This window comes from Hemicordylus capensis, chromosome 4, assembly GCF_027244095.1.
Source record: "Hemicordylus capensis ecotype Gifberg chromosome 4, rHemCap1.1.pri, whole genome shotgun sequence".
NCBI lineage: Eukaryota > Metazoa > Chordata > Lepidosauria > Squamata > Cordylidae > Hemicordylus > Hemicordylus capensis.
In genome coordinates this window covers 64415496-64428300 of record NC_069660.1, presented here as the reverse complement: position 1 = coordinate 64428300, position 12805 = coordinate 64415496, and the positions used below count along the sequence as shown (strand labels likewise).

The following is a 12805-nucleotide window of genomic DNA, read 5'->3' as shown; positions in this document are numbered from 1 at the left end:
ACTGGGAAGGGAAGGCGCAAGTTTCGTCACAAAATGTAGCCCTTGTTCCAAAGAACAACAGTGAGCAAATGCAGTCAGTAGGTTTGTTGCCCTTGACAAGCTGGACGAAGAACCAGGCTGCACCACAGATTCATTATCCGATCTTAAGTCTATGTTTTTGCATTTAGGTGCGGCGCCCAGGTTTGGATTGGGAACGCAGCAGCGGTGTGAGTGTGAACCTGACATTTACCATAACCAGGCAAAAACACACAGACACACAAAAACAGCTTCAGAAGGTCAGTCACCAGGAAAATGGTGCGGAGCGGATAGAAGGGTTGAGCCCCCTTCCCCAGCACCACGGTCCCAACTCAAACTGGAAACACCCGCCCCCATTCCTTTTTGCAAAATAGAGAAGAGAGATCTGAACAACACGCAGGCTTTTGGAGATATATAACTGGATGGAGAAAAAGATAAAACCGAGGGATCGATGAGTGTAATGCTAAAGGCAGGGCAAGGGAACCGCCTCAGTCTCTCTCCACCGCCTCCTGTGCGATCATTCCTCCACCTGCGCCAAGAAAACGAACTCAGCAGCTTCCGTTCCTTGCACTCGCCTCTTCTTAACGCTTCTTCTCCATCCGCATGCGCAGTTGCGATTCTCCTTTGGCCCGGTACCATGCGGGCTCGACGGGTCTTGCGGAGGTTAGTCCTCCTGGCGGTGCTGCTGCCTCAGTGGTTGCTGCTGGGTAGGTACGAGGCAGGGCCGGGCCCATCCCACTCATACTACAGTGCCTTTAATGGTCACCTTTCCTTCCCCTCCGCTCTCCTTGTCCTCCTTGAGCTCCGCTTCCTCTTAGGCACTGGGCTCCACATAGCTGGGAAGGGGTTTGGGGTCCCTCCGCGGAGTCGGAGAAGATGGGCGCGTGAATCCGGCAGCGAATCTGCCTGGACTCCAGGCGTACATCGTCTCACGGGGCGCTACGGGGAGATTCGCCGGAGTAGGGGGAATGGAGGACAGGAGGCGCTTTCTTAATCGGTGAATGAGCCAGTGACGTGGGAGGCGGATTGAGCTCCATGTAATATGATGAAATGCGGGCCTTTGTGGAAGTTCTCTCAGGCTCTGGTCCTGGCTCGCAACAGGACTTGTTTCCCAAGTACTCAAGAATGGGGTTGGATTGTGCCAGTGCTGGGAGCCTAGTTTCCAACCAGGGGCGCACCTAGGAAATTTTGGTGCCCAGAAGGGTTTCGAACTGCCCCTCGCCCCATGCGAGTTAAAATTGAGAAGTGTTTTTTTTTTTTAAAGAATTAAACCTGTACCTGTCTCCAAAAACATGAAGCGGGGGGGCGGGCTCCTGCTGCCACCCCACCCTGCTGCTACTCCATGGCGGGCTCCTGGCGCCTCAAGCATTTTAGCCACGCCATGTGGGTGGCCACGGTGTGGGGGGTGAGCCAAGCAGGCCTTCCCCACCCCATGGTGGTGGCATCAGCAGGTGGAGCAGGAGTGGCCGCTGGGCTCGACTGTTCAGGCCAGCAGCCCTTGAGAACTGTGAGGAAGCTCCGCCTGCTCACTTTGCAGGCACCACAGAAAAAATCTGTAAAACATTTTCACTGTATATGTCTAAACAAATATTTATATGTTTGAAGCAACTATTTGATACATGCTGGGTTCTTAACAGTTTACTTGTCACTAGCCGACCCGGCACAGAGCATCTGTGTGCTCTTTGGGGCCGGCTGTTTCCCCCTCCCTCTCCCTGCTGTCTGGTCTCTCCTCTTCCCCACCCCTCCAGCCCCACGCTCTCTTGCCCTCCCCCCTTCCATTCCTTCCCCTCCCCCCCACCCGCACAGAGCCGCGGCGGCCGGCCAAAGAGGTTCCCTCCGCAGCCATTCCTGCTCCTGGGCATGAACAGGAAAGCCCCGCTGCCCTTTTCTCTCTCACCCCAGCCTCCCAACGAGTGCTGGGGCGCCACCTGTATCCCTCCCGTCCCTGGCTGCATGGGGGCTTTGCCTCACCGCCCATTCGCCACACCACTTACCCCCTCTGGCGGCGCCCAGGCCAGTGCCAGTCTGTCCCGTTGCCTCCCGCCTCCCCCCCACCCAGCCCACTTTTAAACCCACCCACCCCACTGTGGTTTCTGGCCTGGCAACTGGACCTGTCGCCACCTCCTTGCTGGTGCCACCTCCATGCTGCGGCCGGGCTCGCCGCTGCCTCCACAACACAGCCGCTCAAACTCAGCCACTGCTGCCTCCCCCTTATTCGGGATGGCCAGGCCTGCCATCCCACCCCCGGTGGACAGGCTGGGCTTTGCTGCCGCCACATCCCCATTGCCCAGGACAGCCAAGCCTGCCATCCCGCTGCCGCCAGCCAGCTGAGGCTGCATCCTCAGGCCGTTTTGCGCCCCCCGCCACCACCACCCCAAACTCTCGCTGAATGCCAAGAGCTCTCACGAGAGTTCCGCCGCCAAATTCTTCAGGACACGCATGCCGGCTAAGCGTATTAAATATATAGATTATTACATGATATAATATGCATGTTTGCTGATCTTTTCAATATTTTTCTAGGTCTCGTTTGTCCAGTGCCTCCCAACATTACTTCTGGATTTCACAATGGAAGTGGCACTTATGATCAAGGAACAGTGATTACATATAATTGCTCTCAGAATTTATCGCTTATTGGCAATCCCTCAATTTTCTGTAGCATTGATAGTAATGGCACACAGTGGATTGGGAATCCTCCCAAATGCAAAGGTTGCAGTTTTTAAAATCCCAATCTTTCCTTTGTAAGAATGATAAAAAAGAACATGTTGACTGGCCCCTGTGCACTGCTGAATGTTGTTCTCCATCCCCGCCCCCCAGCTCCCCCCCATCCCCGCCCCCCAGCTCCATCCCCACCCCCCATTTAATAGGGGGGAAATATTTTGCTTTATATTGATTTACATCTTCAGTGTTTCTTTCCAAGCTTCTTGAGATGTTTAGTGATAGGTTTATATATAGTGCATGAGTGTGTGAAGACAGGGAGGCTTTTATTTTCATTTTAGATGTGAACAAAATACCTATTAATATCATGTGTTGCAAGAGAAGCAATGAAAGGAAGATGGACAGGAAAAGTCACCAGTGGAAGAGTATGTAACTTAGATCAAATACATTAGGGCAGGCTCACACATAGCATGGAATCTACTTGCAATCTCAGTTACCCAGTTGTCTGCAACTATGTGAACCTGCACTATGGCAAGAACCGAATGTTCCCTTGGGGCTTAAGGGGTTGTGTTAACCTCACAACCAGTACCTGTGAAGACAGAAGAGGAGGTTGTAATTTCTGGTTTTGACACAGGGAACTCTTATAATTCAGAAATGGAGTGTTTGCTAAAAAAAATCTACTTCCAGCAGAGGAATAGAAGAATTATAATGTACAAATTTTAAAGATGGCTAAGATATTCGTAAGGTGTGCCATCGAGTTGGTGTCAACTCCTGGCAACCACAGAGCCCTGTGGTTGTCTTTGGTAGAATACAGGAGGGGTTTACCATTGCCATCTCCCACACAGTATGAGATGATGCCTTTCAGCATATTAGGATATGAGTCCTCTCTGGTAAATATAAATATAACTTGAATTTAACCTCTATTTTTAAAGGGGGTCATTTTAAATTCAGAGTCTTGTATTCTGGTAAATCTGGTAGTTCTTATTTAAGCAGCTAAAGAAGCTTGGGAGATACTGAAGGGCATGTGCAAGATCCAGAATTCTGTATGAACGTTTTTATTTAAACATGCTCATCCCAGTTCAATGGTGATTGACCATATGTCATCAAGGAGGCAACACAGAAATATTCAGCCCCTGTGGATAAAGAAGATTGCAAGTTGGAGGGAAATGGGTAGGAGTTTTTATTCAACCTCCTTGCTAGCTATCTGAATTGCAAATTACACCATGCTTGGTGGGAATAAATGCAAGAATATATGCAGTCTATCCTGAAAGAGTTAAGTTAGACTACTTCCAAGTTTTGACTGTCAAAGAGTTTGGTTCTGACCAGCTCCAATCCAGCAGAAGCCTTCATGTCTAGCACTTTCTGTCCTGCAACAACAAAGTCTTCTCCAGCCTCCTAGATGTATTTGGCTTCTACAGATTGCAATTCAGGCAATGACATAGAGCCCTATAGTCCCCTCTGGCTGACAACTTGAAGTTGCTTCTTCTCAACAGCCAATCACTTCACTTCCGTTTAACTGTGGAAGGTTCACTGTTCTCCCATAGTTCTAACTGAAATCTATATTTTAAAAAGTATAAACAAGGGTGATGCCTTTGCCAAGTTCTACTTTCCACTGGAAATATGAGCAGATTAAGTGTGAAAATTTAGATCCATTATAAAAGGTGAAAAATTATGGTGTCCCATTTCTCTTTAAGTGGTATTCAGCCTAATTCATTTTGGCTTAGGCCACAGCCTTACAGAACAACAGTGCATGTTCAATTGGGCATGACCTGTGTCTTCTTCCTCAGTTCTTCTTTGACTGCTTCAGTTATAGCTTGTAGAGGAACATACTCTGTTTGGTTTGGCCTTCAAATCAAGTGAGCTTAGTCAAATTAATTCTGCCCCCTCCACACACACTGCCTTTTATTCCTTCCCTGTCTCTGTTTCCATATTTTCTCTTCACATTTTGCAATTTCATTTTCCTCTGCATTCCCCTGGCTGTTGCTTGTTTGCAATCCAAATGTCAAAGAGGAGGTACCTCAAAAACAAAGAACTAAAAAGGTAAACAAATTCTCAAAGTGCCTAGAAAAAAATATGCATCCTTGCAGCTGGAGACTTTCTCAATAATGGGATGGGGGGGGCAATTTTCACTCCCCTGCCTTCAGAAGTGCTCTGGTTGCACAGTGAAAATTTTCTCTCCCCTCTCCACACTCTGCTGCTGAAGAAGCCTCCAGCTATAAGGACACAACCTTTCACTGCATCCTTGCGCCTTTGCTCTGGATGTTGCCCATCATCATCTGTGTATATGACATACAAAAATATAATATAATCAAATGCAAGATAAAAAGTTAAGACTCAAGGTGGTGGCCCACATACTGCACCATTGAAATAATGATCATTGTGTTGCACAACTACTGCATTTTACTAAAAATTCTCACAGTGGAACTAGCCTGTGGGATGCTGCACGGCACGTGGGCCAGTAACAATTTTTAGAAGGGCCATGCGATAGAATAATATTTAGTTAAGCTCTTTTTGTAACACTGAGAAGCCCAAGAGTTGCAGGTTCGTTTGATCCCCACTTCCTTCTCATTGCACCCTGTGGCAATGCCTCCCCGCCCCGCAAGTTTGGAGTGTACTGTATGTCAGTATTTCTTCTTCTTAAGAATACTTCATACTACTTCTCAACAAAAAGTCCATGACGTGTTCTGCATAGCAGAGAGAATGAAAAAGAATGAGAAAATGGTTCACTGCATGAAACAGACCTGCAGCCTAAAAAGAAACACAAGGGAGACAGCAGTGATAGTCACTGGAGGAACTCTATGCCAGGCTGAATAGGGACATTTGCTCTACCCCTGCTAAATATAAAAGAGACCCACCTTTTAAAAAGGTGCCTCTTTGGTCTAGTTAGCAAAGGCATGCCCACTCCATGTGTGAAGTCTGGACAATTGTTCACATCGCCTCTCTACTCCTACAGCTGTATTTAGAGAATAGCAAGGTCATCCCTGTCTCTGGAAATATGAAGTAGACATTGTTGGAAATAATGGCATAATTGTATAAATGATTATTTTGCTATCTCATTTCTATGGATTTAGGTGAATTACCTATGACAGTGTTCTTCATTGTAAGGCCTAGGGACCAGTGGCAGCCCCCTTAAGCCCCTAAGTGAGGCTCTCTGTTTATTGGGCCTATTTGAAGCTTTGGCCAAAGCTTGCATGGCACCATGCAGAGAAGACCATTCTCACCACACAGTGAGTGCTGTGCCCTGGCAAGTGCTGGGTGCAGGGGGGTGCCCTTTAAGGAGCCCTCTTGAGCGCCTGCACCATCTTGGGAGGCATATACCAGGGATGTACTTTGCAGGGGCCAGGTGACAAAGTCTGACTGGGTGTTCTTTCGCACACACAAAGTGCATGTGTGCCCCAATGCTCCCTGCATCCAACATCAGACACGAGGGTGCAGGGCCAGTGCAGAGAACAGGGCTGCCACCCTGTCAGCGGTTTGTGGGATTGCTGAAAGGGAGCTCCTTTCCCTGTCAGACGAGCTCCTTTTCAGCGATTCCATCAATTGCTGAGAGGGGAAATGAAACTGTGCCAGGGCTGTGACAGCCCCAGAGGCGCACTTAGCCATGGACCTTGGGGATCAGGTCCATGGCCTCCTATCTATGGGGGCGGGCTCCAAATGATCTGGGGGGCTCCCCAGAGCCCCACTGCTGCCCCGCTGCTATTTGTCATCTTCACTGCCGGGAGTGGCAGGTGAGCCAAGTGGGGCAGGCCTACCTGAGTGGTGGTGGAGGCAGCGGCTGGTGGACCTGTGTGGTGGATCTGCCTGCGCAGTTTGAATATGGACTCCATATTCAACACTCCGTATTCAAACTGTGGAGACGCACCCACCGCACAGGCCCACCAGCTGCCACCACCACTTGAGGAGGTCTCTGCTCGGCTCATCCCCCCACCCCGACGGTGAAGATGAGAAATAACAGCACAGCGGTGGGGCTCTGGAGAGGTCCCCCAGGTCATTTGGAGGCCCCCCTAGAGACAGGAGCAGCAGCGACAGGTATCCTAAAAAGGAGGGGGGACCTCATAGCGTGGGGGGGGGCTCTGAAGCCCTTCAGGTCTGAGCTGCTTTTGGACCTAGGTGCACCTCTGGACATCTCCGTTCTCTGCACTGGCCCTGCCCCCTTGTGTTTGATGTCAGACACTGGGAGGGGCCAGTGCCTGGGGGCATTGTATCCCTCCCCATCCAGCATGAAACACTGGCTGGAGAAGAGAGGGGGCATGCCTCACTCCCAGCTGGAGAGCGCTTTGCTTGCTGGCTGGGGTTGGGAGGGGGCAAGGAGAAGCCATGGTCTATGCCCCCGAACCTTGGGACCCAGGGACAATTGTCCCCCCCTTCAATTATTGCTTTGCCCACCATAGAACTCTCAAGAAAGGCCTCACTCTCTCTTAAAGGGCCTTTCCAGCACTGAGAAAAGTGTAGTACTGCGGAAAGGTCAGAACAGTGGGAAATGGCTTTCATGTTGAAGGGGTTTGTTTGCCAAAGTTGTCACTGCTTGAAAAATAATGAAAATCACTGACCTAGGAGGAGATTATTTTTCAGTAAGTATTCCGTAGAATATACTGATATATAAAACTATAATTGTAAAGAACCTTTGCAATGTTCTTTTAAGTTTTTAAATATATATATTCCTGTCACTTCCAGTGGTGATGTGTAAAGATCCAGTAGTTGAACATGGAGTAAAATTAAATGGATTTGGAACTCATACATACCGCAGCAATGTTACATTTGAATGCAAAATTGGATACTTCATGATTGGAAGTTATTTTATTCAGTGTGATGAGAACAGTACTTGGAATCCTGAAGAACCATCTTGTAAAAAGAGTAAGAATTTAAGAAACCGTTTAGTTAGAAATTAAGTTTCCTTATTCAGCTAAGTAATAAGCCACTGAAGTACCCCTGCTTTGTACTTTATAACAAGTGAAGAAGGTTAGATCTATATTTTGACTTTTCTTTTTTCTCATTTTGATATCATTTAGGGATCTTGGCCAAATTCAGTAAACCCATTGTAGTTAATCAGCATAATCTTTAGTTGATCAGCATAATGTAGACCAAGAAACAGTCCAAAACTGCAAACATTATCTATTCAATATATTTGCTAGTCCTTCATACATATGTTTACTCATGTGTTAGTCCTGAAAGAATGGGCAGGAAGTAATTGTGAGATCAGCCTCCTTCTGGAGCAAAGGTCTCATCAAGTACTAAGTGGGTGATGAAAAAAATCTGAAGAAACCATGGTAAGAGTTTATCCAAAGCTGCATTCTGGTGAGAGCAGTGATCAAAGTTGAGACTGCAATCCAGGCAGTTATAGCACAGTAAGATGGGAACAGAGAAAGGAAGACCTAGAGGCAAGGGGTTAGCCAGACTAAGAATGGGTGGACAGAAATGGCAAAAAGAGAGGAACATTGAACTTAACGTGAAGAGTTCTTTTTTCATGACGTATGGACGTCATCCGTTGACTGATGGGTTGTGCATCCAACTTGCTCATTGAAAGGCAGGACTGAGTTCAAACTGAGGCTAGCTTCCTGGTGCCAGAGGGTGCCTAGCCCCAATTCTGGGACTAGTGTGCAGAATCAGGCATACATGAGAAAGAGGTAATGAAAAAGAGGTAAAAAACAACCCAGGCCTAGAAAGCAAAAAGGCATTCAAACCCACACAACAGAGAAGGGAACACAGTAGGAATAAACCAACGTACAAAACTGTAAATACCTTGAAAGACATTGCCACCCAGAACTCTAGACCTACCCCAAGAACTATATACATCCGAGGGAGGGTCAGCTGAGGGAAAAATAACCCTTCATGGTAAGTCCAGTGTTTCTTCCCCCCAGTGTATGGAAGTCAACAGTTGACTGATGGGATGGTCCCAAGCAGTGACTGTTGGGTGGGAAGGATGGATTTAGATGACCTGTTGCAGTATCTTACGGCCAAAGGCCGCCTGATCAGATTGGAAGGAAGCAATCTTGTAGGGGTGGTTAAAGGGAGTAATGGAGGACCATTTGACTGCCCTAAAGATATCCAGAAGAGGAGCATTGGAAGAGAATGCTGCAGAGGTGAAAGCGCTTCTAGTTGAGTGCACAGTAATACCCCCTGGAATTGGGAGATGAAGGGATTCTTAGGCAAGCGTGATACGTGAGCAAATCCATCAAGCTGGAGTGGACTTATTGACCCTAGTTCTGCAGGAGAAATTGAGGAAGGAGAAATGGAGTTTGAATGGTGAAAGTCCCTAGTACATCGGAGGTAGACACGCAGAGCCCTGCAGACGTCCAGAGTATGCCACATCTTCTCTTTGGGATGAGATGAGGCAGGACAGAAGGAAGGAAGGATGATATCCTGGGACCAATGAAAGGCGGAATTGACTTTAGGGAGAAAGGGAGAGTACCGTTTGAGCACTACTGAGTCTGCCTGAAAAAAGCAGAGCTCCTTATACATATATGGATAGAGCACTTAATTTGGAAACCCTGTGCACTGATGTGACTGCGACCAGGAAGAGAACTTTGTGAGATAGGAACTTGAGAGGGATAGAAGAGAGAGAGGTTCAAAGGGCTCCCAGGTCAAGGCGTTGAGGACTTGGCTCAGATTCCAGGACAGGAAACAAGGAACAGGAGGAGGAGCTAGGTTAGAAGCACCTCTGAAGAAGCGCTCAATATGCAGATGCAGGGTAGAGGAGAGGTTCAGAATAGATGAGAGAGAGAAAGTCTGGTGTTCAAGCATACTGGGCCAGAGGTGGAGATCCAGCCTGTAGAAAAGAGAGTACCTCTGGTACACCAGCAGACAGTGGGTCAAGACGTTTTCTGCGGGCCCAGTGTGAGAAGACTGCCCAAGTTGCCTGATAGATCCAGGTGGTAGACGGATGGTGGGCTGTCAAGATAGTGTCTTAGACCACCAAGGAGTAGCCTTGGCTAGCTAACTTCAAATGTTCAATCTCCTCACGTAGGCTCGGAGCCACTCTGGGTAGGGATGGAGAATGGGATCCTGAGCGAGAAAATCTGTCCTGAGTAGTAGATGCCAACATAGGAAGCTGCCATATACTGAGTCAGACCATTGGTTTATCTAGCTCAGTATTGTCTTCACAGACTGGCAGCGGCTTCTCCAAGGTTAAAGGCAGGAATCTCTTTCAGCCCTATCTTGGAGATGCTAGGGAGGAAACTTGGAAACTTCTGCTCTTCCCAGAGCAGCTCCGAGGGGAATATCTTACAGGGCTCACACTTCTTGTCTCCCTTTCATATGCAACTAGGGCAGACCCTGCTTAGCTAATGGGACAAGTCATGCTTGCTACCACAAGACCAGATCTTCTCTCCTAGACCAGCTCTCCTCTCCAAGGAGAGTGGTTGGACTGAGAGTGTCACAAGGTCGGAAAACCACAGCCTGCAGGGCCAGTGTGGGGCCACTAGGATCAGCTCCACCTTTTCCAAGACCAACTTTCTGATTATTTGGGGGATGATCGCCATTGGGGAAAGGGTGTACAGAAGGACCAGAGGCCACGAGACTGTTGCTTCTGCGTGGGGTGTTAGGAATCGAGTGAAGAAGCTTGGAAGCTGGTGATTCACTAAAGAGGCAAAGAGATCTACTTTGGGAATGCCCAGATGGAATGTTAGGTTGAGAAACACCTCCGGTTGAAGAGACCATTCAACTCGGTTTACCGTCTGACAGCTGAACCAGTCTGCTTGGAGATTGGCAATGCCGCTGAGATGTTCTACCATGACTGAGGCAATGTGATCTTCCACACATTGGGAGAGTAGGTTCTGACTCCCATATCAGTGAGAGAGACCTGGTGTCGCCCTGGTGGTTTATATGATACTTAGTAATGACATCCATGTGGATTAGCACATGTCAGCCCATGACTGTTGGAAGGAAGTGGAGAAGGACAAGGTGAGCGGCATGAAGTTTTAGCCAATAGAAGTTATAGCCAATAGTGAAGCCTCCTCCAGGGTTCAGCCACCCTGGGCATCCTGTGACTCATGGTGGGCTCCCCAGCCCATCAGGCTGGCATCCGTGGTGATCACGATCCAATCAGGATCCGCCAGCAGAAGGCCCCTGCAAAGAGCCAGAGACAGACACCAACTGAATGACTGGTGGACCTTCAGTCGGAGGGAAATCTTCCTGTGAACATGTGGCATGATCAGGTCCTGGAATGGAAGCCACTGGAGTAGGCAGGAGTGCCATCTGGCCCACGGTGTACACTCCAGGCATGCATTCATGGAACCCAGAATTTGGGACAGGAGCATCAGGTCTGCAAGCGCTGGTTCAGGACGGGGAGGAGAAGTGATGTGATCCTCTCTATGTTCTGAGGGGAGAGAGACAGATGCCTGTGCTGTGTCAAATAGTTGCCTGAGATGTTGAAGATGTTGATGGCTTTTGGCCCAGTTGATAAGAAACCCATGGTTGTGAAGGCAGTTGCGGGTTAGACAGAGGTCCCACTCGGGTTAGACAGAGGTCCCACTCAGTTGCAGGTTAGACAGAGGTCCCATGGTTGTGAAGGCAGTTGCGGGTTAGACAGAGGTCCCACGGTGAAGAGACGGAGATCAGATCAGGATATTGTCTAGGTATGGATGGATGTGCACTCCCCAAAGGTGCAAATCCGCTATCACGGCCACCATTATTTTAGTGAAAAGGTGTGGCACGAATAACAGGCTGAACGGCAGTGCCAGATACTGGTAGTGGTTGTTGTTGTAGGCAAACTGGGGGAAACACCTGTGATTTGGTAAAATAGCGATGTGAAGATCTTGCGTTTGAGGTCTAGCACAGCCCTCCAGGGATTGCACTACTTTGTCACCAAAAACAAGATAGAATATATGCTGTGCTGTCATCTTTCTGTCAAGGAACTGTCTTGGTCACGTGAATCTGGAGAAGATGAAAGGTTGCCTTGTTCATCTGGATATATTTTCTAGATTCTGGGACCTGGGGGAGACAATGAAGTGGTCTCGTGGTGTGCTTGTGAGCTCAAGGGAATAAATGTTGGTGACTATGGCCAATACCCAGTGGTCTTGGGTTGTGGTCCTCCAATGGGGAGCAAAGTGTAGAAGCCTGCCCCCTACTGGGAGGGAGTCATTGTTGTATGTTGGATTCTATATCAGAGCTGGGTGGGGGGAGAAGGGGAGGAAGCATGTAGGCTGAGTAGGCTTCAGATTGTTTACAACCCAACTGACTAGGCATGTAAGAATAAAGGGTGGGGGTGAGGAACAAATGCTCCATGTGCCAGGAGCACCTACAGAGAAGACCCGGTTCCAAGTCACCACTAGATATACCGGTGGCAACTGGAGACAGACCTCTCCAGATGATCTTAAAGTACAGTAGGGATTGTATGTCATCCAGATCTGGGAGCTGTGCTTTAACTATGGCTTTGAAACAGAATATGAAACTGGGAACTAATCCCAGTTTCATATCCTGTTTTGTAAACAACTTCTGGATTCAGATAACATGTAGATTGTGGTTTAAATAAACCAGAGAAATTTGATTATTTAATGGGAATGGGGGGAGCTTGTGAGTTCATCAGGCTTCAGGTTGGGTTCACAATGGTCCATGAATGTTTCTATTTTAGAGAAAGTTTTACTACTCATCTTCTCAGGCATATTAGTTATTCATGGCATAAAAGAAATTTTGATAAAGCCTTATAGATTGTTTGAGGGCTTTTCTTACTTGCCACAGATAGTCAAGTGGTTATTTATAACCCTGTCCAAAAGAGTGACTGCACAGTGGACACTCAATACTTCATGCATCTGTAGAACACCAGTTTAAAGACTGAAGTATTCAATTTATTATTTAAAATGATGATGCCCCAGTCCAAGCCCAATCCATGGTGTGTGATGAAGTGTGGGTCTACACTGTCACCCTGTGTCATTTTTGCTGTTAAAATTGCTCCCCAAAAGGTGATTTGCTCCCAGCACACCAACATATTGCAAATCGTTACTTTGGGAGCAAATTGCCACTTTGTGGGGACTATTTTTGTGGTGACAGTGAAGTGGGGGAATGTAGACTGCCCCATGCCACACTCCCAGCTGTGATCAGGGTCCCATTAATCTAATCCTAAACAATAAATGGACCATGTTCGAAAGACACATCAAACACCTCATGCAGCCTGGCACTCAGAGATCAAAAGTTAGAGAGG

At 48.0% G+C, this 12805-nt stretch overlaps 1 protein-coding gene across 8 annotated transcripts in view; it reads left to right on the top strand.

Annotated features, from left to right (window-relative positions):
- LOC128323388 (complement receptor type 2-like) overlaps window positions 1–12805 on the top strand; it is a 44009-nt gene continuing 31204 nt past the window's right edge. For 2 of the 8 annotated variants that reach the window (XM_053246418.1, XM_053246419.1), the window contains exons 1-3: window positions 15–722; window positions 2536–2721; window positions 7345–7524. In XM_053246418.1, coding sequence (XP_053102393.1) covers window positions 467–722; window positions 2536–2721; window positions 7345–7524 — 622 coding nt within the window. In that variant the 5' untranslated portion in view covers window positions 15–466. Of the gene's footprint in view, window positions 727–773; window positions 1013–2535; window positions 2722–3748; window positions 3841–7344; window positions 7525–12805 lie in introns of those variants that run through there. The other 6 variants (XM_053246422.1, XM_053246421.1, XM_053246423.1 and 3 more) reach the window with 6 other exon arrangements.